The sequence below is a fragment of the Rhamphochromis longiceps genome, linkage group LG5 (genome assembly GCF_057381845.1).
Source record: "Rhamphochromis longiceps isolate RC_006_pf linkage group LG5, R_longiceps_female_GT1.1, whole genome shotgun sequence".
NCBI classification, from domain to species: domain Eukaryota; kingdom Metazoa; phylum Chordata; class Actinopteri; order Cichliformes; family Cichlidae; genus Rhamphochromis; species Rhamphochromis longiceps.
In genome coordinates this window covers 31,624,501-31,652,052 of record NC_140561.1, presented here as the reverse complement: position 1 = coordinate 31,652,052, position 27,552 = coordinate 31,624,501, and the positions used below count along the sequence as shown (strand labels likewise).

The following is a 27,552-nucleotide window of genomic DNA, read 5'->3' as shown; positions in this document are numbered from 1 at the left end:
ATTTTATCTCCTTGCTTTTTCTCAACAAAGCCGAGAAGGCCTAACCAGATAAATCTGTAAAATCTTTGCATCCATTTTGTAAAAAGACTCAACACTGCAACATGCCTGTAACACAAACACACCCAAAAAACCGCACCGTTAGAAAGAAAAAATGTTTTTGGGTGGTAAAAAAAATCTCCTCTTTCGCCAAGCCCCTCCCCTCCCGGTGGGTGGGGTCTCTGTTCTGCATCATCATGCCCTCAGCTCTGCTGCTCCTCTAACAGAAAGGAAGAAAATCTAACTGGTGTCTATTGCAGCTGCTGCTCCTTCGTGTAAGTGTTTTTCGGTTTGTTCTTCTCGGAGCTTTGTGCGGTTTTACCGGCTGTTTACTGGCTCGTTATGTGTCTAAAGCCGTGTATCAATCATTCTGAGTAACGGCGTGTTCGTAACTCGGGCTAGAAACTTCTTAAAGTTTCCACCAAAACTTAACGCATTTTGAAGCCAGGTTTACTCCGGATTGTGCTGTTTTTCTCTTGACGTGGATTGCTTGTTTGTGTTGTGATTTCTAAAGGAAAGGAAAAGGCGTGAGATACTTTAGAAGGAGGCAGATAACGTTGGGGGTGGGTTGGGGACAAATACCTTCAGACTTGAGGTCTGTACTTTTCTATTTTTGTAGCTGCCCGTCTGCTGCTGGGGGACATGCAGTTGCAGTTCTTTGTATATCCAATTTTAAGGAACCACAACTTACTACAAAGTACTTCCTTAAAATTATTTTAGAACTTTGCTCTGGTCTTTATATCTGCATCCCTATCATATTTTAGCTTATTTTTGCTTGTCCTACATAATAATAGCGAATTTCATGGTGGTGTTAGAATATTCTCATTTGTCAACTTCTATGCCTTTCTGCAGTATTTGATGTACCTTTAGCTATAATGGCCTGCTTCATGTATTCCTGAAATATTGCTGTAGTTTATCTGTTTAAACGGACTGATTGTTTTTATTGTACTTTTAATATATTTTACCTAATGGATGTTTACAGTATGTCTATAGTCTTGTGATCCTGTGTGTTGTAGCTTGCCTCATAGACTTTACTTATCGCTCATATTACTCCTGTAATATTCATTAGTTTGTCAGAAGTCTGTCCGCCCACCCATCTATTTATGAGGAAATGAGGGCCTTACCAGAAGGTTCATGTAATGCCGCCCCCTCAAAGACTACACTAACAGTAACAGTGTGGGACATCCAGTAAAGCCTTCAGTTGGTTCCATACAGAAGCGTCATCAAAAACTGTACAAGTTACTTAGCCTTCATAATGCTTAGTCAAGCAAAATAATGTATTTGCATGATAGTTTTACAAGTAAACCGGTGTCCTTATTTACAACCCCGAGGATAAATACTGATAAGCATGGAGCGAAGAATGTAAAAGTAAAAAAAAGTCTAGTTATAGCTTGTTGTACACCACGCTATCGAAAAAAAGAACTTCTTTGAATAGGAAGTTAAGGAGAAATGTCAGTCATACATACATAAAATGTATATTTAATAGTACTTCTCTATTATGCTGCGCTCAGTTTGGTGTATTTACACGTAGCTGCACTCTACTGTGTTATTTTCCTCCCACATCTAACTTCAGTGTATCGCTAGTCTGTAGTTATCTTACTGAGAGTCTTTATAGATTACAGTTGGTGGTGCTCGGCTGCTTTGTGTGCATTTAATGTGTTCTTGGAGTGGAGTTGGCCTGTTGTCTGCTAGTGCTTTAACAATATTATATTATGTGTCGAGGTTTTCTTGGTGTATTGTTGCCCTACTGTAGAGTTCAGCGTTAGGGTTACTGGTAAAAGACCATCAAGTGTTTATATAGAGCAGCTGCTGTAATATTTGTGATGTTGACAGTGTGGCCTGTTTTGACTCCAGGTTGTTATCATCTCTGTGATATTAGTCTGCTGGTAGCCTGCGATTGTCTGTGCGTAGCACTTCTTCATTACAGCGTTTCCTGTTTCCTGTTGACATCCTGGAAACAATCAGCAGTTTTATCCCTGACACCTTATCAACATAAATCTAATTATTAATCCTCAGGACATTTAGCATTACAGCAAAACACACACAACAGAGCAACTGTGCTAAATATAATTTTTTGTCATCTTCCCCTGGCTGTCAATATTATGTATTGCAGTATCGCTGTAATAGCAGTTAATCACTTAGTTGTTGTTGACATCTCATCATGAAACTGTAGGATCAATAGAAGTTTTCCAGTCAGTTTTAGGGCGATGTGCCTCCTCATCAGCTCACTAGACCAGTGTTTGTTTGCCTCATCACAATCAGGTCATGAACTATGGCAAACAAATAAACAGACCTTGGCGTGGTAGTGTAAAATGCTCCTGGACTGCTGACTATTTGTTGTTTTTGTGTTGGCTCTAATTCTTGAAATGCAGCGGGCTCCGCCTATGCAAGATGGATGTGCATATAATAACCCTAAATTCCATTTAATTAAATTAGATCAGCAGAGTGTCAGAGATACCAGTTGTGCTACTGGAGTCTGTATGATACCTGATGCGTCCCTATTTTCGGTTGCTCTGCAGGTCTTTGGCAAGTAGTATTTGTGGCTTCATCGTGTACCTTTTGTTGTGGTCTCTAAATTCATGGATTAAAGGAACCCAAGACACTTAAACACAAATAAGGGAGATGGCACAATGGCAAAATCAAACAAAAGAGGGAAAAGGCCTGGAACCAACCGTCATTCAGGCTTATCCTCTAAGTTAATGTCAGTAAGCAGAAAAAAGGTATTGCAATAAATTCTAAATTAAATAATAATTAAACAACACTACAAAAAGTAACTGAAGGGAAAGGCCAGTGCTGACGGGAGAGAGACCATTTGCCACCTGGTGAGAGAATTTAAAAGAAGAAGAAGAAAGCAATCAGAGGGTGAAGAGACAAACACATCAAGACTTCTACAAATTATTTTGAACTGACAGGGCTCAGAATATATTACTTTCAAGGTCACTGTGTTCCATACAGTCATAACATTTTACCATAACCGATTATGTATTTCTTGTAAACTAGCTGTTGATTTCCAGAAGAAGGGGCACGGACAGATAGCCATGTCTATGATACTGACTGTCTTGTATTTAATTTTACAGTCCCAGTTATTATTGCTCCCCTGCTTTGTCTTGTTTATAGTCAAATGGTAGAACAAAAAAAAATCAGTGATTTATGTTCAAAACTTCAAAGAAGTGACAGAATTGTGGTTCATTTTATATCGAGGACCCGCTACAGCCCACTTTGATCATAGGTGTGCCAGACCAGTAAAACTCACTCTGTAATTATGTTTGGGACTGTCTGTGATATTTATGTTTATGTGACAACTGAAATGGTACACTTGAATGTAATATAATGATGGTCAGTGGAGCAGGTTGTGTGGTCATTTAGTGTTTTGTTTTTTTTTTGTTTGTTTTTTTTAGACTGGGTTGGGGCTAAAGTAATTATAGAGGCCTGACTAAATCTGACTAAGTCGATTTTTACAGACTGTCTGCTCATTTTCCTGAATCCATTTTCATTTCTTCACCAAACATTCAGAGTCAGAGGATTTTTGTGTGGCAATACTTAATGCTGAATAGATGTTGTCTTTTTATAAAATGGACTGTCAGACTACAAGGACAGCCATTATGTAGAGAAACAGGACAATGACACGTTTAGGTTCAGTAAAAATATGTAATAAAGATCCCACCCCAAAAAAAATCATGCCTGTGAGTCAAGCCTTCCTGTACCGGATATGAGAGCAAGCTTTTTTTTAGCCCCTCTTCTTCCTGTGCTGTATTGCTGTTAAAATGTTCTGTGTGTATAGTCGATCGTCTATCTTTGTGAGGAACGCTGTAAGTTACATTTCTGAAAGTCAGAATGTTTTTTACTCAGTAGGGACTGTTTGAAGATAAATACAAGGTTTTGAATTTGGAGTTGGCGTGTTTTATGAAAGACTAGGGAATGCGTTTCTGACTGTTGGTGTAGTGTGTAATTCACGAGGATTGTACAAAGTGCAATTTTAGGACAACGTGGCTGATCCTTCCTTCTTCAAAGAGATGTTTAAGGGTTCAGACTTGGACCCAAGGAATTTTATATCAGTCACTGTCCTCTCAAAGGCTCAAAAACGCACATGTGGCTTTTACCTTCATAAACTTTTAAGAGCTTGACACACTTTCTTTCCTATTTCAGTTCAGCAATACTTCTGAAAATGGCAGAAATAAAGTACTGTCTCTGTTATACTTAAGGCAACTTAAATACTCCTACAGTCCTGGTATCTAAGAAAGGATTGTGCTTAGTGTTTACTTTGTTCCTTTGTGAATGAACATTGTGCATCAACAAGGTGCTCGATATTCATTTTAGATGGGAGTTCACACATTGATCAGGAGTCAGTGAGTTCAACAAGAAAGAATTAGGCCTTTAAAATGAATCAATAATGGCATTAAAAGTCATTCTAACCTTATCAATGTAAATTCATGGTAAGCATATTATTACTGCTGCAGTAAACCGGTATGTGGATCCAGATTTGGACGTGGCGGATGTCTCTCCTGAAACATGTAAATTTGCGTGTAAATACAGGAACACAGGAAGGTTAAACAAAACTTTGGACTGTTGAATATCTTATCTGTTGGGATCAGTAGACTATTGGTCAACAGTTTTGTATTGAAGTGAAGCAGTTTATTTAGCTATATCACAGGAAGAAACTGACAATACAAGAAATCATCCAAAAATAAAACAGTTTATAAAGAAAAGCAGATATGATCAATAATACCTTAATTTGACTTATTTTTCTTCTTAGTATTTTCACCTTGTTTTTTTACATTAGAGGAAGCGAGGCTCTGCAGTTTTAACAAGAATCTAAAAGAGAGGGGGAATTGTTAGTGATATGAAAGACGGTGGGGAAGGCAACAGCTGCTGTGTGCAGGGCTCAAGAGTGCAAGAATTTAACTTAAATTTGCAACTACAAACAAGTGTTTGTAGTTTTGCTTTTTCCCCTCTAACTAAAATGTAATATTGATGGTGTAACAGTCATTAGAGCTGTTCTTTATTATATACAAAGTGAAACTTTCCCAGAGTCTGTAACAGCTGAGCTCATTACTGCAAGTGTAATGAAACCTTTGTGAGCCAAAGAGTTTATTACATCAGAGGATGGGGATGGGTATCGAAAACCGGTTCTTGTTGAGAACTGTTCCCACTGTTTCAATTCCTTGGAATTGTTTGCCATTTTTGCAAACGATTTCCTTATCGATTCCAGTCACCCCGAATGACGTCACCACGTTGCGGAGCGTCATTTACCTGGCAGGAAACACAGCGCCTAAGTGGCTCAAACACTAAAAAGTTTGATTATACTTTACGAGAACGGAAGACAACAGGGCAACTTGCAATACTTGCAAAGTAGATATTTCATTTAAGGGAGGAAACACTAGGAATATGCAAAAGCATTTGCTCACAAAACACACGATAACCTTAAATGAATGTCGTGTTTTTAATTCCGCTCCGGACTCGTGAATCTCAACCAAGCAGCAGCGGTAACATTTGCACGTCCTCTCCCGTTAATGCGGCAGGTAAATAATCAACTAACAGTGCATATTATGTTAGCGCGATCTGCCTTATTACAAAACCTGCCATTACTGTGCGCTAGGGCTGCACGATTAATCGTTAGAAAATCGCGATCTCGATTCATACTTATGTGCGATCTCATTTCCGAATGACAACGATTTAAAAAGAAAAAAAGATGACGATTGTACCTCATTTTGATCCGGGACGTAATCTGCATGAAAACAAGCGCTCACTCTTCCTGCTCAACAAATGACAAGGGCGGAGCCTTATACCACGTGATACAGAAGCTGGCTGCTAAAATTAGCAGGGGAAAAAACAACGGAGAGCACGTCAGGGATGACGAGAAAGTGACAGGAGAAAATCCGTCCCGGTCAACCACCCAAACATCAATAACGGGAACCTTATACAGCGCTTCACGTCGAACTCCCGCAGGCACAAAGAAATTACGGAGGCTATTACTTATCACCTGACCAAAGATACAGTGGGGCAAAAAAGTATTTAGTCAGCCACCGATTGTGCAAGTTCCCCCACCTAAAATAATGACAGAGGTCAGTAATTTGCACCAGAGGTACACTTCAACTGTGAGAGACAGAATGTGAAAAAAAAATCCATGAATCCACATGGTAGGATTTGTAAAGAATTTATTCGTAAATCAGGGTGGAAAATAAGTATTTGGTCAATAACAAAAATACAACTCAATACTTTGTAACATAACCTTTGTTGGCAATAACAGAGGTCAAACGTTTACTATAGGTCTTTACCAGGTTTGCACACACAGTAGCTGGTATTTTGGCCCATTCCTCCATGCAGATCTTCTCGAGAGCAGTGATGTTTTGGGGCTGTCGCCGAGCAACACGGACTTTCAACTCCCGCCACAGATTTTCTATGGGGTTGAGGTCTGGAGACTGGCTAGGCCACTCCAGGACTTTGTTGCCCGGGCGGTGTGTTTTGGATCATTGTCATGTTGGAAGACCCAGCCTCGTTTCATCTTCAAAGTTCTCACTGATGGAAGGAGGTTTTGGCTCAAAATCTCACGATACATGGCCCCATTCATTCTGTCCTTAACACGGATCAGTCGTCCTGTCCCCTTGGCAGAAAAACAGCCCCATAGCATGATGTTTCCACCCCCATGCTTCACAGTAGGTATGGTGTTCTTGGGATGCAACTCAGTATTCTTCTTCCTCCAAACACGACGAGTTGAGTTTATACCAAAAAGTTCTACTTTGGTTTCATCTGACCACATGACATTCTCCCAATCCTCTGCTGCATCATCCATGTGCTCTCTGGCAAACTTCAGACGGGCCTGGACATGCACTGGCTTCAGCAGCGGAACACGTCTGGCACTGCGGGATTTGATTCCCTGCCGTTGTAGTGTGTTACTGATGGTGACCTTTGTTACTTTGGTCCCAGCTCTCTGCAGGTCATTCACCAGGTCCCCCCGTGTGGTTCTGGGATCTTTGCCCACCGTTCTCATAGAGCTGGGCGATAGAACGATAACGATATGTATCGCGATATAACTTATACTCAATAGAGAAATTAAGCTATCGCGATAGACCTCGCCGCTCTTGTCCTCTTAAAAAAAAAAAAAAAAAAAGGTCAGCCAATCCAAATTAAGTAGCGCAGAGCCGAACCAATCACAGCCGCAGCGTCACATCGCGTGACTTGTTACGTACAGCACAAGTGCCAAGCCGCACGTGTGTTTGTTTGGGAAGCAGCCAGCGGGTAATGGAGGAAATGAGTGTGCCGACTAGAAAAATCAACCGAGCGTGACCGAAGAGAAAACAGATGATGGTTCCAATGCCGGAGAGATTGTCAAACGGAAGAGCCAAAGAAGTTCCGTAGTGTGAAGGTATTTCGGCTATTTCAAGTCTGACAAAAAACAGAGTAGCGTGCACTGTAAATTGTGCCGAAAGCAAGTCTGGAAATACAATAAACTGGTGCATGCGTCACACTGTGCGCCACGTTATTGTTTCGGTGAAATGAATTTCTACAATACTGTTACTGTTAATTCTACTCTCTGCAGTGTTTAAATGCTTACATATACACACAGTTACTGTCCCTCCACACATACGACTCGGTTCTGCTTCTATGCCCCAGCTTTGTTTACTTTTTCCCACCGAGGCTTCTAGACTTCTGATTAGCCAACATTTCTGCACGGTTAGGAATCTAGCGCCACCTGCTGCTTTGGCATGTTCATAGCAGCGTTTTCCTTCATTTCTGCCTTTGTGTGGACGGGATTATTTTTTAAAACGAAAACGGAAAATCTCCGTTTTCAAAAATACCCGTGTACGTGTGGACGTAGCCTCAGTCTCTGACTGGAAGCGCTAATTCGTCATTCGGCTTTTGTCAGACTAAAGTAACTGTTAAAACTGTTTGAAAAGCTAAGCTATACAACAAGGAGAGATTGAGAATTTCCTTTTAGTTCTCAGTTTATTTGATATTGACAAAAGTTAGTCAGTTTTGTCTGTTCTTCTGTAAAACAAACTAAGATTTATTTTTAGAATTAATATTTTGTTTCTAAGTGGAATTGACAATTTAGTCTGTTTCGTTTGTTCTATTTTGAAACTTAAACGCTTTAGCGGCTGCCTTTTGTGTAGTTTGCAATATTTGCCTTTATTTATCTGAAAAAGTCTCATGTTCCTTAAGTACATCTACCCTGTCGAACTTATTATGGGAAATAAATATTTAAATAAAAACAAGCTGCTGATTATTTCACATTTTACTTGTGAGCAACGGCACATTTAAATCTTACAAATATAGTTATTTGGCTTATATCGTGATAGATATCGTTATCGCCTGAAATGAAAAAAACATATCGTGATATGAAAAAATCTCATATCGCCCAGCTCACCGTTCTCATGATCATTTTGACCCCACGGGATGAGATCTTGCGTGGAGCCCCAGATCGAGGGAGATTATCAGTGGTCTTGTATGTCTTCCATTTTCTGATGATTGCTCCCACAGTTGATTTTTTTCACACCAAGCTGCTTGCCTATTGTAGATTCACTCTTCCCAGTCTGGTGCAGGTCTACAATACTTTTCCTGGTGTCCTTCGAAAGCTCTTTGGTCTTGGCCATGGCGGCGTTTGGAGTCTGACTGTTTGAGGCTGTGGACAGGTGTCTTTTATACAGATGATGAGTCCAAACAGGTGCCATTCATACAGGTAACGAGTGGGGGACAGAAAAGCTTCTTACAGAAGACGTTACAGGTCTGTGAGAGCCAGAGATTTTCCTTGTTTGAGGTGACCAAATACTTATTTTCCACCCTGATTTACGAATAAATTCTTTACAAATCCTACCATGTGGATTCATGGATTTTTTTTTTTTCACATTCTGTCTCTCACAGTTGAAGTGTACCTCTGGTGCAAATTACTGACCTCTGTCATCATTTTAGGTGGGGGAACTTGCACAATCGGTGGCTGACTAAATACTTTTTTGCCCCACTGTATGGCTCCCATCAACACTGTGCAAAACGAGGGATTTAGGAAAATGATCAACACCCTAGACAAACGCTACACAGTGCCGTCCCGCAACTATTTTTCTATTGTTGCACTACCTGCTCTATACACGCAGTGTCGAGCAACGGTGGAGACGGAATTTCAAGCAGTACATTTTGCGGCAACAGCAAAACGCGAGACATTTGTTGTTTTTATGTTTATTTATTGTTTTTATGTTCAGTCTTAACTGTTGCGAAGTTGATGTGCAGTTAATAAGTGCAATAAATATTTATACTGGAAAAGAAAATCGTGAGAGAATTGTGATCTCAATTCTAAGCCAAAAAATCGTGATTCTCATTTCATGCAAAATCGTGCAGCCCTAGACCTTAGTGTTCTCCTTTTTAAAAAAAAAAAAAAAAAAAAAATCTATAAGAGAATCGATAAAGAATCGAATCGTTAAACAGAATCGAAAATGGAATCTGAATCGTGAAAATCTTATCAATACCCATCCCTATCAGAGGACCTGGTCTGATCGCATCAAGTAGACTGTACTTACTTTCCATGGGTCTCGACGAGGCCTTGTTCCTTTTACAGAAATTTGAGAAAGCAAGCAGTTGTTGCTTTGTCAGCTGACTAATTTGCTTTATCAACAGGGAGCTTTAGACTCCACTATAACCCAGTTAAAGTGAACGTCCGCAGTTGCCTGGACGTTTTTACACATCAGCTGAAGAGACCTTTGGTGCTGCATATTGGGATTAATAAACGCAAAAGGGACTTCTCAAAAGAGGTGTCAGAGTTCACAGAAAAGGGGAGGAAGCAAGACAGGAAGCCCTGTTGTTGCAATGTGTTCTTGGGACAGGAAATTATGTCCCTTTTCCCCATCCTGAAAACCCTAAAACAACATCAAGACCCTCCACTGTCTTTTCAACTCTCAACTCTCTGGGATATTTACATTGCCTTAAATCAGGGGGGTCGAATCCCAGGCCTCAAGGGCCGGCGTCCTGCAGGTTTTAGATCTCACCCTGGGTCAACACACCTAAATCTAATGATTAGTTCATTACCAGGCCTCTGGAGAACTTCAAGACATTTTGAGGAGCTCTTTTAGCCATTCAAGTCAGCTGTGTTGGATCAAGGACCCATCAAAAACCTGCAGGACACCGGCCCTGGAGGCCTGGAGTTTAACACCCCTGCCTTAAGTGGATGTTTCCTACTTCGTTAATAAGGGAAACAGGTTTTCTGAACAGGTTTACGAATGTATGAAAGACTTCAGGCATGAAGCCAGCAGAAGAGGAAATGAATGACTGTCCAGCCCACAGTCCAAAGACATGCAGTTTGTGGGGTTAGGTTAATTTATCAATCTAAATTGCCCATAGGTGTGAATGCGGGAGTGAATGTGAGTGCGAATGGTTGCCTGTCTCTGTGCGTTAGCCCTGCAACAGACAGACTGGATCCTATTTTTCTTAAACAAAAATCAGGTAAAAAAAAAAAAAATCACGTAATTCTTTGTTTTTACATTCATCAGGTCCCAATCTGCCCAAATATAAAGAGAAATTAAAAATGCATGCCATGAAAGAGTTCGGGTCTTAGGAGGTTAAAGTTTGTTTTCTTCTCCCATTCCTGGACGAACTCCGCTGTTGCTCTTTTCTCTATTTTGTCCCATTTGTCAACCGATAGGCATTCAGCAGCTGCATATGTCATCTGCTTCCAGTGACGTGCTTGCTGTCGAAATGGAAAGGCGGGCAGACACATTTGCATGACCATAACTTGCACACAGAGCTTTTCTTAACTTTTATGACTTTAGGGTTGGCAAACATCTCCATAGTCTACACTTCCTTCTGTAAAACTGACAATTGCTGATACCATTTATGGCAGGGTGAGACACGCACACACACATATACCCGCACTGGGAAGGTTAATTATGGACTTCAACAGGGTTCAGTGTTAGGACCAATTCTGTTCACATTATACATGCAGTATCATCAGTATAGGTTTTCAGTATAGGCAGTATCATCAGAAGTCATGGCATAGATTTTCACTGCTAAGCAGATGACACCCAGATCTATCGATCCATGTGTTGTGGAAGTTTTCCATTTAAATAAAGCCTGCAGACGAGCGGTGAGCGGTAGCTAACATTCTTTAATCAAAACACACAAAGAACAGACAACCAAGCTTGTGGAGAGCCTACATGACCGCGGGGCAGGTCAGCAGAGTCTCTCTGAGCCTAGCATGGCTCTCAGTTAAATACCTTCTCCAGGAACAAAAGGCAGCAGACAGCGGTTTCACACCTTAAGATTCACACTCCCTTGCTACCTCCCAGAGTCCTCAAAGAGACAAAAGATTCTTCCTGTGGAGCTATCTGCTTCCCCCAACTTCCTAACTAGACCCCCACCATTTGTCTTACTGTATGAGTGTGAGACTTGTTAAAATCCAGTGGCACCCAGGCAGTATACAATATAATAATGTGATTAATACATAAGTAAAATAAATTCCTATACACATGAAGCCAGTTAACACACATCATTAGTTACACTGCAGGAATGTCTGGAGTATGAACGCTAAGGCGAGGGTTCCCGATGTTTAGGGACAAATCCAATCACATGTCGGGTTGATGTAAACAGACCAAACTTCAGTCAGGAGAAATACTGAGACAATCCATCCACAATACAAGGTTAGCAATTAATATACTGCTACATGGGCTGGGCTGTAGTTGCATCATAAGGTTTTAAAAACTGAGCTTTAAAATAAACAGTGGTAATAAAAACCGAGAGAGGCCGACAGTGATCACTGCTTTTTTAGGGGCTTGTTCAGATTAAATAGAACAAAGTACAAAGCATTAAAACATGTTACAAACACAACTGCCTTGATAAACGCGGAATAGTTTTGACCCAGAAGCAGGGTTTGTAGATCATCAGGTGGGACCAGATATCTCACCCGCTGTGAATGTTTTAATGCAGTACGGTTGTTATTATTATCAATTACCACATCCTGTTTATGACAGTTACAATACATAACATTCATATAAAAAATACAATTGTCTTGTCTAAACTCTATGTGGTGTTAATTAAGCGTATACTACTGTACTTTAACGTCGCTCATAAGGGTGGTACTTCAAGAGCCATATATTTTATGAGGTGGTACCATCAGCGTGACTGCGCCGTGCCGCCTTTGCAGTTTTAAGGCCAGGGAAACGAGCCTGCCAGCGCTGTGTAGCTGGCGATAAGGAAAGGCTGCTCTTTATAGAGGACTCATGCTCCAGGAAATGTTTTCTGGTTGACTCCAGCTCCCAGAAGAGCTTCGGGAACTCTTGTGTCATCTTTGCATAGAGATTTCCCATGTATCACCAGAGAGAGCCCAAGTAACACAGTTTGAGAAAGACTGAAATAGAGTAAAATAATATGTAAAATAATTGTCAGAAAGATTACACTGCACATAAGCGAGACTAGCGAAGGCTACCATGGTTTATTGGTTATGTGTGTTTCTGTCTGTGCGTGTGTGGTCATTTCCAGTCTTTGTTGTGGAGTCTGACAGCAGTTCGAAGGAAAGACCTCTGCCCACATTGTGGGTGCTGCAGCCCGCCACAGAAAGAGCTGCTCAGTGCTGTCCAACAATAACAACAATGTATCACCTCTCCATAGGTCTGTAGAAGTAGATGATGATTTTGGAGATTGACTGTGGTCAAAGCAATCAGTGATCGCTTGCCAGTCTAGGTGACTTTTAGGTCTCTTCCCCAGCTATACACACAAGTTAATATTGTTATGAGCACCATAATTAATTAAATCTGCATTGCTTTAATTGCGTCCCGCATCTCCACATATAACTGGCAGTTGTAACAGATGTGGTTTTTGGCTTGCGTGGACACATGGACTCATCAGGAGAGAAAACAGGAGGATGTTTTTGAGAGATATCTGATCTTTTCAACTAGCTGGTTCACAGGGGATGGAGGTGATGGCTGAAGGCTCTGCCTCACATTCTACCTTTACAGACTCGGGAGACTTGCTTGTGGTTCCTAATCTGTGAGGCAAGTGCTCTGTTGGAAAAACCAGGCACTTGCAGGTTAAGCTAATAACATGGAATTGAAAATGGAGTGTTTAGTAAACCTCCTGATCAAATGGGGGAAAAAATAAATTCAAAAATAATAAAAGAATATAAAATATTTGCATGTACGAGTTGTATTTTGTATCAAATTTGCTACATCACACTTCTTCTTTCTTTTCTTTTTTTTTTACTTAAAAATTTATTGTGCAGTTTCTACAAAACACAGAGTCTCAGACTGGCTGCTGCACTTTACTTTAAAGCATTAGGGTAAGATGGGGACTGATTATTCAAGACTTTGTATGTGTGAGGAAATATTTTAAATTCAACAGATTTAACAGGAGGCCATCAAAGAGAAGCCAATATATGGGCAGTGCATATTGTAAAAATATAATAATATACACCAGACTTTTTACTACTGTGACCACTATGCTTGAATTAACTTTCCCCCCTTTTGTTCCCAAGGATGTTTGAAGCATTTCCTAATTCTCAGGGTGGATTTTTAGCAGACACGTTGGTCCGTGTGCTGCCTCCTGTGTGGAATTACAGGGCCAATCATAATATCCGCTCTGAGCTGCCTCTGTGTTAAAAGCTCTTTGTACTGGAGCAAGTTTGGACATTCCAACTTGGCATACAGTTACGGCCCCATTATACTCGCTGTGCACTGCCTGGCAAACCGCACCATTCATCACCTCTTGATTTTTGTAACCTTGGTCTTTGTACTGCAGCCACTGGGTTGAGGACACAAGTGTTCAACTGTGTTGCTTTTTACAACCATTTAATGATACATCAGTACAGAAGCTCAGAGATTCATATATTAGGGGAATATGTTGCAAGAGTTTGAAAATACTTTGTGGGGGAAAATCACTTTCTTTGATTCCAGTTTTTTTTTTTCTTCTTCTTCTTCTTCTTCGCCTTCGCCCTAAACTCTGTGCAGTTATGTTTATCCAGGAAGTTGCCTTTGCGTCAGAATCTTTGTCCTTTGAGTGCCACTCTTCTCATCTGGAGTGGATGACTTTAAGAGAAAGGTATCAATGTTGATAATCAGTCGTCATGGGGCTGACTTCTTTGGTCTTGTTCTGAAAAGGTTGTAACAGGTGTAACTTTTTTTTTTTTTTTTCAGTTTCACTTACCATCAATTTGGGTTTACATGAGGAAAGGCATCCAGCATAAAAACTTACCAAATCAAACAAGTGGTACTACACACTGTGGTGACCCCTTGTGAATAAGACAGCCACTGACAGTAGCTGCTTCCTCTCATCCTACACGGGAAGAAACTCCTAAGCAATTTTTTTCCAGTGAAAATCTTAGATTTTAATGTTAAGTCTTTTGTGCGATTTAGATTAGATGAAACTTTATTAATTCCTCGGGTGGGTTCCTCCAGGAAACACAGTTTCCAGTAGCACAGCACCGACAGAAGTTGCATATTCCAGATACAATAAAAGGGAATGAGAGTAAGGATATACGCATAAATATACCACACATACACACATACAGTGGCTTACAAAAGTATTCGGCGCCCTTGAACTTCCACATTTTGTCACCTTACAGCCACAAACATGAATCAATTTTATTGAATTCCACGTGAAAGACCAACACAAAGTGGTGTACACGTGAGAAGTGGAACGAAAATCATACATGATTCCAAACATTTTTTACAAATTGGGTGTGCGTAATTATTCAGCCCCTTGAGTCAATACTTTGTAGAACCACCTTTTGCTGCAATTACAGCTGCCAGTCTTTTAGGGTCTGTCTCTACCAGCTTTGCACATCTAGAGACTGAAATCTTTGCAAAACAGCTCCAGCTCAGTCAGATTAGATGGACAGCGTTTGTGAACAGCAGTTTTCAGATCTTGCCACAGATTCTCGATTGGATTTAGATCTGGACTTTGACTGGGCCATTCTAACACATAGATATGTTTTGTTTTAAACCATTCCATTGTTGCCCTGGCTTCATGTTTAGGGTTTTTGTCCTGCTGGAAGGTGAACCTCCGCCCCAGTCTCAAGTCTTTTGCAGACTCCAAGAGGTTTTCTTCCAAGGTTGCCCTGTATTTGGCTCCATCCATCTTCCCATCAACTCTGACCAGCTTCCCTGTCCCTGCTGAAGAGAAGCACCCCCAGAGCATGATGCTGCCACCACCATATTTGACAGTGGGGATGGTGTGTTCAGAGTGATGTGCAGTGTTAGTTTTACGCCACACATAGCGTTTTGCATTTTGGCCAAAAAGTTCCACTTTGGTCTCATCTGACCAGAGCAGCTTCCTCCACATGTTTGCTGTGTCCCCCACATGGCTTGTGGCAAACTGCAAACTTCTTATGGTTTTCTGTTAACAATGGCTTTCTTCTTGCCACTCTTCCATAAAGGCCAACTTTGTACAGTGCAAGACTAATAGTTGTCCTATGGACAGATTCCCCCACCTGAGCTGTAGATCTCTGCAGCTCGTCCAGAGTCACCATGCGCCTCTTGGCTGCATTTCTGATCAGCGCTCTCCTTGTTCGGCCTGTAAGTTTAGGTGGACGGCCTTGTCTTGGTAGGTTTACAGTTGTGCCATACTACTTCCATTTCTGAATGATCGCTTGAACAGTGCTCCGTGGGATGTTCACGGTTTGGGAAATCTTTTTGTAGCCTAAGCCTGCTTTAAATTTCTCAATAACTTTATCCCTGACCTGTCTGGTGTGTTCTTTGGACTTCATGGCGTTGTTGCTCCCAATATTCTCTTAGACAGTCACAGAGCAGCTGTATTTGTACTGACATTAGATTACACACAGGTGCACTCTATTTAGTCATTAGAACTCATCAAGTAAATTTCTAAGGGCAACTGACTGCACGCAGACCAAAGGGGGCTGAATAATTACGCACACCCCACTTTGCAGTTATTTATTTGTAAAAAATGTTTGGAATCATGTATGATTTTCGTTCCACTTCTCACTGTGTGCACCACTTTGTATTGGTCTTTCACGTGGAATTGCAATAAAATTGATTCATGTTTGTTGCTGTAATGTGACAAAATGTGGGAAAGTTCAAGGGGGCCGACTACTTTTGTAAGCCACTGTATAAATACAGAATATATCATATGGATATAGGGCGCTATGACCAAAATCTCATATCCCGATATAAGACATTTATTGTCCTGACAACGATATAAATCACAAAAATTTAACATTTTCTGTAAATTCTGTGAATCTCGGGCAGCTCGACTGGCGTGAAGTGTTTTCAGCTGGGCGTCATGTACCTGGAGTCCAGTGTTTTAACCGATGCATGAAATTGTACATTTTTAGAAATAGGTTGTAACGGCCGCTGTTTTCTTCGTGGGTATTTATAACATGGCGTGCTGCGGGAAAAAGGCTGTTCTAAAACAAACAACTAAAGAATGTAAAACATTCCCTCCAAAAAACTTGTAGATTCTAAACAAGCAAGTCAGTCCGTGCATGATTACATTGCTTCGTCCATCAAAAAGTACCTGAGACAATATACCGCCTATCATCATTTATTGGACTGACGAATGTCAGTTGGAAAAAATTTACAAATCAAATGAGAAAAAGGGAAGCAAAGATTGTAAAGTGCACATGTGTGTTAAACGGATACTGTGTAGAAAACTGTGTGATAGCCGATTTACATAAATAGTAGTGAAGAATCACACACTGACACATGTTAGCTGACAGGTCAGACTGAGTGTGTTCGTGCATAGAGACACACACACACACAGTGAGAGGGAGATTTACATTGAGAGCTGAAACAGGAGAAGCTGTACTGAATCCAGATCTGATTGGGATTCACAGGCTGAGTTCTGTGTGCACGGATACATTCCTTCAGGGGGAGAGGGGCGGTGTGGAGGTGAGTGGGAGTAAGAGGATGACTCCATTCGGTAAAAATCTTTCTGTATTTTTTTAAGAGAGTGGCGCTGCGCCTTCCCCTTTATCAGCATCAGTGATGACATCAAAACTACATTTTGGGGGGTCTGGGTGGGGGGAGTAAGCTACCAATGAGCTACCGACTAGCTCACTGGTTGTGTTGCTCCTGTTTGTCGTTCAGAGAGGAACTTCTCCTATCGGTGATGTACTCAGCTCTTTTGGGCTGTAACGCTAGAGGGTACTCCCTCTTGGCAGCAGCTTTCACCTTAGTGAATTGCAAGGTGAGGCAGGAGGAAAATTTGTTTTAAGTGCTGCTTACGCCGAGTTCACCATGGCAGCAGAGCAAAACAAGAATTAGCATGACTCTGTTATCAGAGTGAGGGAGAGCAGCTGAATGCTTTCTTTTTTTTCCAAGGTTTGAATGAACTAATAATAATTTTATAATATGTCACAGATGATCAGTTTCCAGATATTCCCCTGGTTTTATGATATTTTTTTAATCTATATTTGGCTTTTTATGAATAAACAGAAATGCACTGCGATTTGTTTGCTTAAGGTTTTTCAAAAGATCTGAATATAGATTGATACTGGGCCCCAGAGAGTGTGATTGCCAGTGGCTGATTTGTCAGTATCAGATTTTTATGTAATCTTTAATCAGTTCTGCAGTGGTTTTTAAGGTATTTAAACACTGCTGAGTTGCAATGCAAAGAATGCAAAAAAGAAAATACATGTTTCACATATTTAGTTTATTATTAATGATGCAATATTCACTGTGTCTCCAACAATAGATCTTGTATCTACCAATCAGAAAGCAACACCGGTCTCAGCCTTAATGGAGGAAAAGCTGAGTGGTGTCGTGACAGAACAAAGGAAAAAGTCCAGATGACAGCAGGTGACACATTCCCACTATGCTGACATAGCTGGTCAATTGACAGCTCAAGAACACGCCCTTCCTGCTGAACACCGATAGTGCAGCAATGATTGTTAGGAGGAAGGCTTGTGTTGCCTTGGTGATCGCTGCCATCCTCTTCCTCATGATTGCCAGCCAGAGCATTCAGAGGAGGTATTTCCTGTTGCAGCCTGGAGCTCCGCCCAGAGGCCACAGCACGTCCAGTGGCAGGATGACAGGTGAAGAGCGGGTGTGAGAAATGAATGTTTGTTTGTTTGTTTGTTGTTGTTGTTGTTTTTTAAGTATTGATCCACACGGCCTGAACTTTTTTCTGTTTCCAGCAGCTGAATTCACAGGCCCAATTTCAGGTCAGGCACCTCCTTACCTGAAACCTGAACAAATTCCCACCGAGGAAGAGATGGTTGAGGAAGAAATTGATGAGGAGGAGGAAGAGATGGTGATTCAGGAGCAGCTTATGAAAAACGCTAAGTATGACATGTAACACTTGTAACCCTGCATATCCACTAATACCCTGGTCTTACACCTGTGTTTTGTACTCTTACAGGCTGTGTGGCTGCTCTGATGCCTGTATTTCAGACAACAATGGGTCGAAATGGTTCAGCCAGCGCTACGACGCTAAACAGCAGCCCATCATCAAAGAGACCGGCAATAATTTTGACTCTGATGCACTTCAATGGTGGCTGGTAAGGACAAAATGTAGTGATAGTTCAGATTTTATTAAAGGGGACCTATTGTCATTATTTCCAACTCTACATTTTTATTCTTGGACTAGATAGTTTTGCAAGATTCACTTTTAAAAAATGATCCTTATTTATCCAATACTCCACCTTAGTGTAGCCCCCAAAGGTCTGAAGGTCGGTCTGAAACAAGCTGTTTAAGCTCCTTTCCCTTTAAGTTTCCTTTCTTTTGAATGATTGTTCCTTTTTAACCAGGAAATGTGAAAAGCAGAACTGTGGCTTTTTAATGGCCAGCAGGGTCACTAACTCCAGTGGCAGTGACTGCTTTGTTTACTTAAACTCTAAATCCAAAACACTTTCTGTGAATAGTGAATAAAACAAGAGTTTTTTGCAAATGGTAATGTAATGTCCAAATTATAAACTTACCGTGAATTATCAATGTTTTTTTATTAAAATAGTACAGCAGTATTAGTAATGTCTACTTAAGCCACTGTACTGTCTTCAAAGTAATGCATCATTTGTTAATTCAACTCTTGTAAAGCTTTTTTTTTTTTTAAACTACATAAATAAATAAACAAGGCGATTTTTTTGTTTTTTTACAGTAAATGGCTTTTATTGCAAGTAAGTAAATAATTACCAAGTCATTTACAGGTTTTCCCTTTATTTCCTTTGCTTTAGTTTATGGACAAAGAAGATTCACAGGAAATCATTGCAGCCTTCAAAGTAGGGCTGCTCAATTAATCGAATTTTAATCACGATTACGATCTGGGCTTTCAACGATCATTAAAAATGACTGAGCCGATTATTAGCCCCTCCCTCATGCTTTACTCTCGCGCTGCTCCGTGTGGCAAATCGAGCGCACTGCTCTGCATTTCGAACACGCGATTAAGAGGACCTGAGGGAAGCTCGGAAAGCTAAGCAGAAGTTATTTGGAGAGGAGAGTGACTGCTGTTGGTTGAAAAGAGAGGTAAAAAAAAAAAACTTCAGTGGTGTGGAAACATTATGGGTTTGCGGAGTCAGACGTGGATCAAGTAGACACAGTGTGTAAACTTTGCTACAGTGTCGTAGCTGCACCACAGAGCAACACTGCAAAGTTCACTAAACATAGATGTTTACATTTTTCATTTATTTCTTATATTGCAAACATTTGCACTGTTATCAGTATTTGCACACTATTTTATATTATTTTTTAAAGTCATTATTCAATACATTGTTATTGTTAACCCTTTAAAGCCGGTCAGAGCAGCACGCTCTGTTTTGTGTAACTATTTTTAAATTCCTGTAGAACCTGAACCGCATAAGCTAGCGCAATAAATTTTTTTCCATATGAAACCAGAGGAGTTGTACTTACATCTTATGCCATCAGCTTGTCCTCGGTCACAGTTTCCTTCCACATAAAGCTTTGCAAAAATTGCATAAAAAGCGCTTGCAGGAACAAAAACATAATATTCCAGAAACACGCTTTGCCGATCCGATCAGCTGTTCGTAACACTTCCCACATTGAAAAAGACATCAATGAGAACTATCGCATTTCCTGCCCGAAACCGGAAGTGACGTCATTTTCGCGGAAAATGTAGTTTTTTACTTGTAGGCCTTAAAAGCCTATACTGGTGTTTTTATAAGTCATGTTTGACTTTTCTGAATAGTTTCTGGGATGCTTAGAACTCGAATTGCACTGCTGGAAATCGTTTATTTTGATGCACGTGCTGTTTTCTTTGCAAATTTGCATCATAGGATTGTTTTTTTGTTTTTCCTGCAGTATATAAAAATTGCTGTATCTCCAAAATAAAACTATGAAGACACTCAAAATAAATTTCCTGTTGTTGTAAACTATTTTTTGCAACTTTTTTTGTATTTAAAGTTTTGAGGGATAAACCTCTTAAATTTCTCCAAGTAGAAATATATATATATATATAAAAAACAAAAACGATTTCCAATTTTTTTGTAGTTTATTGCACTTTTTTGCAGTTAATGTAGTTACTATGGACTTAATACATACATATCATTAAAATATGGGCTATAACAGTTGTATTGATGTATAGCAACTTGAAATGCTCCCACAAATGGCACTACAACATGTAAAAAAAATAATATAAGTATCGTCAAATAATCGTGATCTCAATTTCAGTGAAAATAATCGTGATTATCATTTTTGCCATAATCGAGCAGCCCTACTTCAAAGGGGAAATGACTCAACAGCAAATCAGCTTAATCTCTGGGCATTGTCTTAAATTGAAAGACCAACAGATATTTTGTAACATACTGGATGATGTTGCAGTAAATAGTCAAGAACAGTTATGAAGTTTTGTATTTTCAGAAGCCTGAATTTGTCCTTGTGGAGACTGGCTGCAGTTTGCATGAGAAGACAAATGTCTGAGTCTTTTTCCTGCATTTAGAGAGGTGAACTCCTGCTGCAGAAACCATTAGTAGATTAAAAAGAGGAGGCCAGTAATGCTGCTAACATAATTAGTCTGGGCCACAGAAGGCAGTAAAGTGTGTGTGTGTGTGTGTGTGTGTGTGTGTGTGTGTGTGTGTGTGTGTGTGTGTGTGTGTGTGTGTGTGTGTGTGTGTGTGTGTGTGTGTGTGTGCGCGCGCGCGCGATTGTGTGTGCGGGTGGGGGTAGGGGTGTCAGTACTCTTTCGCCTGCTTCTTTTTTTTAAATTAAGAAATTATTTAACTAAAAATTATTTTACTGTCATGAAAGACAGAGATAAGCACCAATAACAAGCCTTTTGACACTGGAAGTTTAAGAATTTTTAACGTGACTCATTATGCAAATGTTTTACTTGAGTATAAGTGTGTTAAACAGAAAAAAAAAAATGTTTGTCTGCTCTTCCACAGAGTCTTCAACGGGCCGGTAACGATCAGTCCTTGGAGGAAGTGATCTCAAAGATGTTCCAGGTCATATCCCCACCCTCTATAGACTTGGAGCCCATGCCCTCACGTTGCCGTAGTTGTGCAGTGGTTGGCAACTCTGGCAACTTACGGCATTCTGGACACGGTGCACTCATTGATTCTCATGGCTTCGTGTTCCGGTACATGCACACACACACACACACACACACACACAATCGCGCGCACAGCCCTCACCCTCCTTATGTTTTTTTTTCTTCAGGATGAACAAGGCGGTGACTAAAGGGTTTGAGGAAGACGTCGGTCGTCGGACGACGCATCACTTCCTGTACCCAGAGAGTGCAGTGGACATCAGTAATGGTACCAGCCTCATCCTGCTGCCATTCAAACTGAGAGACCTGGAGTGGCTGACCAGTGCGCTGTCCACCGGAACAGTCAAAATGTACGATATATATAAAAAAACAAGTATGCTCATTATCTCATGCATCCATCAAAAAGACATCAAAAAACATATCAGACAGGAGAGATTATTTGATGTAAGAGGGAAAAGTTTATTTAAAAAAAAAATCTAAAATTAAACTCCTGGAGTCTAGACCAGCAGTCCCCAACTTTTTTTTGCGCCACGGATTTATTGTCAGTATTTTCACAGACCGGCCTTTAAGGTGTCGCTGATATATACAACAAAATAAAATGACCAAGAAAAAACGGTGGCATTTGGTAAATATAATAATAAATGCAAATTCACTGTGTAATTGTGTAACTTTATTAGCAGCGTCCTTCTGAAATGCGCCAACAACATTGAGAGTAACATCCTCCTCTCTGCCCCTTAATGCTCTCTGGTTGCTATGGTAACGCATAAATATTTCTTTCAAAATAAGACACACAACTACAACATGGGAAAAATACCCAGGGAAACGGAGTTAACAATAAAAACCCTGAAAACCATCAATTTCAAACCTGAGCCTCAACTCTCGTGGCCCGGTACCAAACAACTCACAGTCCGGTACCGGCCCGGGGGTTGGAGACCGCTGGTCTAGATGGTTGTGGTGGTGGAGCAGAGTAAGCAGAGGGTTGATGGGGAGAGAGAGTTAAAAGAGTGATAGACTACAAAGAATTTCAAGAGAACAAGAACTAGGGGGCTGTTTGGCTATATATAAATATGAGCCCAGAGGGTTAGATAAAAAGAAAAACAGAAGGTTTGTTACCACAACTGAAAACCGTTAGTCAAACAACTCACTACGCAATGGGGTGATGTAAACAAACATAACAAACAACTCATATATTCAAATAACGCTAATAGCAATAGTAGAACACTAATCACCTAAACATCTCACCGGCAGCTACTCAAAACGAAGGTGCAAAGGCAGGAGGGACAGTCTGCACAGTCTAGTCAAATCAACAAGTCCCCCGTAGAACAGAATTAAAACCACATTCACTTTCAGCAGAAAAAGGTAAAACACTCGAGAGGATGACAGTCTGAGAACCTCCAGTGTCCCTAAAACACGCACAGGTTTTAAATCGGAGGGATTGTCGGTTAGCGATACTGAGCCATCAAAAATGAATGGTTCAAAACAGGGGTCCGGCACCTCATTACAGGCCTCAGCTTTCACAAAACCCACCCCTTTGGGTTGCTGAGCATTTGATGTTTTGTGTTTTAAGGCTAAACAGTCAGCAATCACATGTCCAGTTTTATGACAGTAAAAACATTCGCGGTTTTCCCTGGACCCAGACACTTTAGCCGTGTGGGGCTGTTGCACAGCGCTAACCCGTGGCTTCTCACTGCCAGTAAACGAGGCTTTATGAGTGAGCACAAACTCATCAGCAAGGAGCAGCAAATGCGAGAGAAGTCGCTTTCTGTACATTTAAATATAGCACAATACGCTCAGGAAAATATTTCTTAAACTCCTCCAACAATAGTAACTCACGCAGAGCGTCATAGTCACCTACTTTTGAAGCAACGCACCACTTATCAAAGAGAATCCCCTTTTCTCTAGAAAACTCCACATAAGTTTGGGTCGGCATTTTCTTTGGCGAAACCTCTGCCTATAGGCTTCAGGGACTAACTCATATGACTGCAAAACAGCTGTTTTAACACACGCGTAGTCTAAACTGTCCTTTAAAGAAAGCGCAGCCACCACGTCTTGGGCTTTGCCGGACAGTTTGCACTGCAACAAAAGAGGCCAAATATCACTAGGCCACTGCAATGCGCCAGCGATACTCTCAAATGCTGCAAAGTATGTATCAACCTCAGTTTCTCTAAAAGTGGGCACTAAAGAAATGCACTTGCTGATATCAAAAGCAGAAGCGGACGAGGAGGTGGAGCCGGAATTGTCAGCAGAGACAGATGAGGCTTGAGGCTGAGACTCCAGCTCAAGCTTTCGCAGCCTAATGGCTTTGTCTGCCTCTATCTCCAGCCTTCTTATTTCAAGCTCTAGCTGAGGCCGCCTGTTCTGAGCCTTCTCCTCAGCCTCCAATTTGAGACGTGCCAGCCGCACCTTCAGCCGAGCTCCTTCTCTGCCATCTGAACTCCCAGAGGAGAATGGATCATAGCGAGGAAGCGTGCGTGGCGTTTTTCCCCGCTCATCCCCCTCGCCATCCCCACTAGAACCATTCTTATGGCCCTCCTCAACTACGGCAGCTTGGCTTGGCACACCAGAGACCACAGGCAAAACAGGCGCTTGAATCACACCAGCTTCCACCAACTTGTCCACTACTAAAGCTTTCAAATCACATCTTACGGAGATTTTTTGAGACCTGCATCTGAAAGTGATCCAATTTGCAGCAAATCGTTTTTGTGACAGCTATTTAAAAGCTCAATAGATGGGGCATCTATAAAGTGCTGTAAACAAAACGCAGCCGACATAGCGCCTAAAGTGATAAGGCTACTCTAAAACGAACGCCCCCCCCCCCCCCCAGGGACAAAGACCCTCTATGAGGGATCCCGGGATATATATCTCTTATATATAAGAGAGAGAGAGAAAAGTAAGAGTTGCATATGTTTATACACTAATATACATGAATGCAAAAAGATAAAAAGAAACGTGGCACACTGTAAACATATATGACCTGTATGTAAGTGTTTGTGTGTGTCTTTTTTTTCAGGACCTACATGAGGGTGAAAGCAAGAGTGCACGCTGATAAAGACAAGGTAAATTATGATCTCGACTGATCTCAGTTTTCTCTACAGCGCTTTCTGTTGCTATTTTTACTTTCAGCTTCACCCTTTTTTTTTTTTTTTTTTTTTTTGCTGCTGCTGCTCCTATTTTTAGTTCTTAGTTTTATCTACCAGTATTTACAAGATTTTAAAAATTGCATTTGCTAAAGAATAAGGGAACAAAGATGAGCAAATAAATCTTTGTAGTATTTTTATTTTTTAAGACAAGTGAGAGTGAAGGAAGTGTCTATACCAGAAACCACACATGATGAAATCCACACTTCTGGTCTGATCTGGACACAGATGCCCCACTACATTTGATGTTCAAACATGACCTGTTATACATTTCCTTATTTTCTGTCATATCTACCCTGATAAACTCAGGGGTTGCAACAAGAGTCTTTTTGTAAGTACACGGGGCTTATTTTGGAACTGTGGGCAATGCAAGCCTACTCTTGTGTAAAACACATCCATTTTAAACAAACTGTGTGTGTGTGTGTGTGTGTGTGTGTGTGTGTGTGTAGGTTGTTGTGGTGAACCCAGTGTTCTTTAAGTATGTTCATGAACGTTGGAACGAGCATCATGGTCGCTACCCGTCCACCGGCATGCTGGCCATCGTCTTTGCTCTGCATGTCTGTGACCAGGTAAGAGGAAAGTAAAGACTGGGTGTAGAGAGAAAAACCACATTTGTTCTTTCTTTTTTTTTTTTTGTATATTCACAAAATATGGTGTTACTAACCAAAAACAGACTAGTCCAAACAATATTGTAGCATGTCCAGACTAGCAAGTCATGGCAATACAACCAAGACTAGAAAAAGTTGCATTTCCTGCGAAAATGCAGTTTGAATGCCGTGTAGTGGAATCTGCTAAAAAACAGCTGAAGAAGCAGAATTATCTGCTGAAAAGAGGTGTAGAAGCTGAACTGCTGAAGACAGTTGTATTTGAAAGGGTAGACTGAAGAATGTCAAGAAAGCAGAGTGCACGCAAACGGGAGAAGATGTGCGGCAACCGCCACAGGTAGGATTCGAACCTTTGCTACCAGGTCTCACGGCGGCTGCTCATCCCACTGAGCCAAACCAGTTCCGGTCCCAAACAAAGATGTGATGAGAGAAAAAATGTGTACTGTGCAGAAGAAGCTGAATTGTGCTGAAAAAAGGTGAAGAAGCAGAAGTTTGTTGTGAAAAGAGGTGAAGAAGCTGAAAATTCTGCTGAAAATGGGTGAAGAAGCTGAAGTTTGTGTTGAAAAGAGTTAAAAAAGTTGAACTGTTACCTGAATATAATGTTGCCATAAGCGGGATTCGAACCCGGGCCTTACAGCATTCACACAAAAATTAATATGTGAGGGTAGAAGTCACACATGAAATGAAGCGTATAAAAGCGGGATGTATTTAGTATCAGTATGACCTGTCAGCAGTGTGTCATGCATGGTTGATGAAATAGCTTCCTTCTCTCTGTCCAGGTGTCAGTGTTTGGTTATGGTGCAGACAAGCAAGGAAACTGGCATCATTACTGGGAGAAGAATCAGTTTGCCGGAGCCTTCAAGAAGACTGGCGTCCACAGCGCTGATTTTGAGAATCAGATCATCCAACACCTTGCCAACGAAGGCAAGATCACTCTACACCTCAACACAACCACATCCGTGCAGACAGAACTAGGCACCAACGACAGACTGGCACATAAACTCAATTGACCTCTACCTGGCTGATCGTCAAAACACCTGGCTGTCCTCTGGCACTCAAACCAAATCTGAGCCAGTTTTTAGACCATACATTTGTTGTTTTGGGTAGAAATTAGACTCCTGCACTTTTTCTGTCAGTCACCACAACTGCCTTGAGTCAGACATCCAGGAATGCTGGAATGAATGTTGTTAAGCTTTTTCAGACAGCTGAATTACCTGTGGACACATCTGTGAGGCTTATCTAATTTAGAGATCCCCTGCCTCTTCCAACGTTTGCTGGCTGAAAGAAGTTAAAGCTCAACTCAAAAAAATCAGTCTGTTTTTCTAGACCTAAAACCAACTTTCCTGACGTGTGCAACTGCTGGGATAGACCACAAAGACCTTTGCTGTGAGCTGGAAACAACCACAAACTTTATTTTATCCTATCTTTGTTTTTATTGGATTTTATAGGTACACAGGGATAACCTTTGTTCTCTGTCTTTTTTTTTTTTTTTTTAAATAAAAGCACTTTTTCCTTAAGAAGAAATGGTGGAAAGAGGCCGAGTGAAGGAAGTGTTCACTTGGCCACATAAGATTTCTTGCATTGTATATCATTTATAATCCCTCCATTTTATTTGATCCTAATTTTAACACAAACCGTCCTGACCTAGAAGATCATGACAAACTTTTTAAGCCTTGTTACTTCTGCATTTTCAGAATGTAAGCCAATGATACTTGGAACTTCCTGTCCTGTCTTGGTTCTCAGCCTGTGTGATTCAGCAGTCTGCTGCAGTCTCAAGGTTTGCAGCTGATTTCATCCAAAATAGGGAGATTTTAGTTTTCTAATCAACGCACATAACCCCCTGTTGTATCCAACCTTCATTGGAGTAGTAAAGTCAGGAGAACCAGTCCTTCTGTTGCACGTCAATACAAAAATACTCAAAATGTGGTGATACTTGAAACCTAAACTTAGTTATTGAAAATATAAGGGCTGATATTGGCACATCACAGGTAATATCAGTTCAGATGTGGATACTGTATTGTTCTTTCAATCCCAGTTTAAAACCACTCCTGACGTCCCTCAGTGTACACTGTAAACTCCAAACAGATACAATTAGCTTTTCTGGTAAAAGGTCCTAGATTATTTTGTCAACCTTCGGTAACATCCTCTATAGAGTTAACCCGTTTCATCTTTAAACTTTAGGCCTGGTTTCTTCGCCCCCTTTAACAGGTAGTGCATATCTTTTATGTTCACATTTAACCCATGTCTTACGAGCTTTTAATCTCCTAAACACATTTTCTGGAACAATGGTTCTCTGTGCTTCTTTTTGGGGTTTGAGCACCGTGAACTTGAAGAGTTAACAGCAGGCAAAAGTCAGTGCAACTGACCTATAACACTGAAGGGTCAAGCAGCAGCATGTATGAATGCCA

General features: G+C 40.8%; 1 protein-coding gene across 3 annotated transcripts; it reads left to right on the top strand.

Annotated features, from left to right (window-relative positions):
• The first annotated feature begins 198 nt into the window (after nt 1-198).
• st3gal8 (ST3 beta-galactoside alpha-2,3-sialyltransferase 8) lies at nt 199-26,635 on the top strand. 3 transcript variants are annotated; one of them, XM_085407204.1, is made up of 9 exons: nt 199-311; nt 17,659-17,998; nt 18,104-18,248; nt 18,325-18,463; nt 21,299-21,492; nt 21,573-21,752; nt 24,413-24,458; nt 24,989-25,108; nt 25,924-26,635. In XM_085407204.1, the coding sequence occupies exons 2-9, from the start codon at nt 17,848-17,850 to the stop codon at nt 26,152-26,154; spliced, it is 1,206 nt and encodes a 401-aa protein (XP_085263330.1). In that variant the 5' UTR covers nt 199-311; nt 17,659-17,847; the 3' UTR covers nt 26,155-26,635. The 3 variants fall into 3 exon arrangements, with proteins under 3 accessions (XP_085263330.1, XP_085263329.1, XP_085263331.1); XM_085407203.1 differs by having other exon boundaries at nt 18,101-18,248; XM_085407205.1 differs by lacking the exon at nt 24,989-25,108 and having other exon boundaries at nt 18,101-18,248.
• Nucleotides 26,636-27,552: the final 917 nt, after the last annotated feature.

Bases quoted from the DNA above. Each gene is read 5' to 3' on its own strand.
- st3gal8 (XM_085407203.1), top strand. From the start codon at position 17,848: ATGATTGTTAGGAGGAAGGCTTGTGTTGCCTTGGTGATCGCTGCCATC. The intron at 18,464-21,298 runs GTAAGGACAAAA...GCTCTTCCACAG, and splicing joins ATGCACTTCAATGGTGGCTG to AGTCTTCAACGGGCCGGTAA. The intron at 21,493-21,572 runs GTACATGCACAC...TTTTTTCTTCAG, and splicing joins TCTCATGGCTTCGTGTTCCG to GATGAACAAGGCGGTGACTA.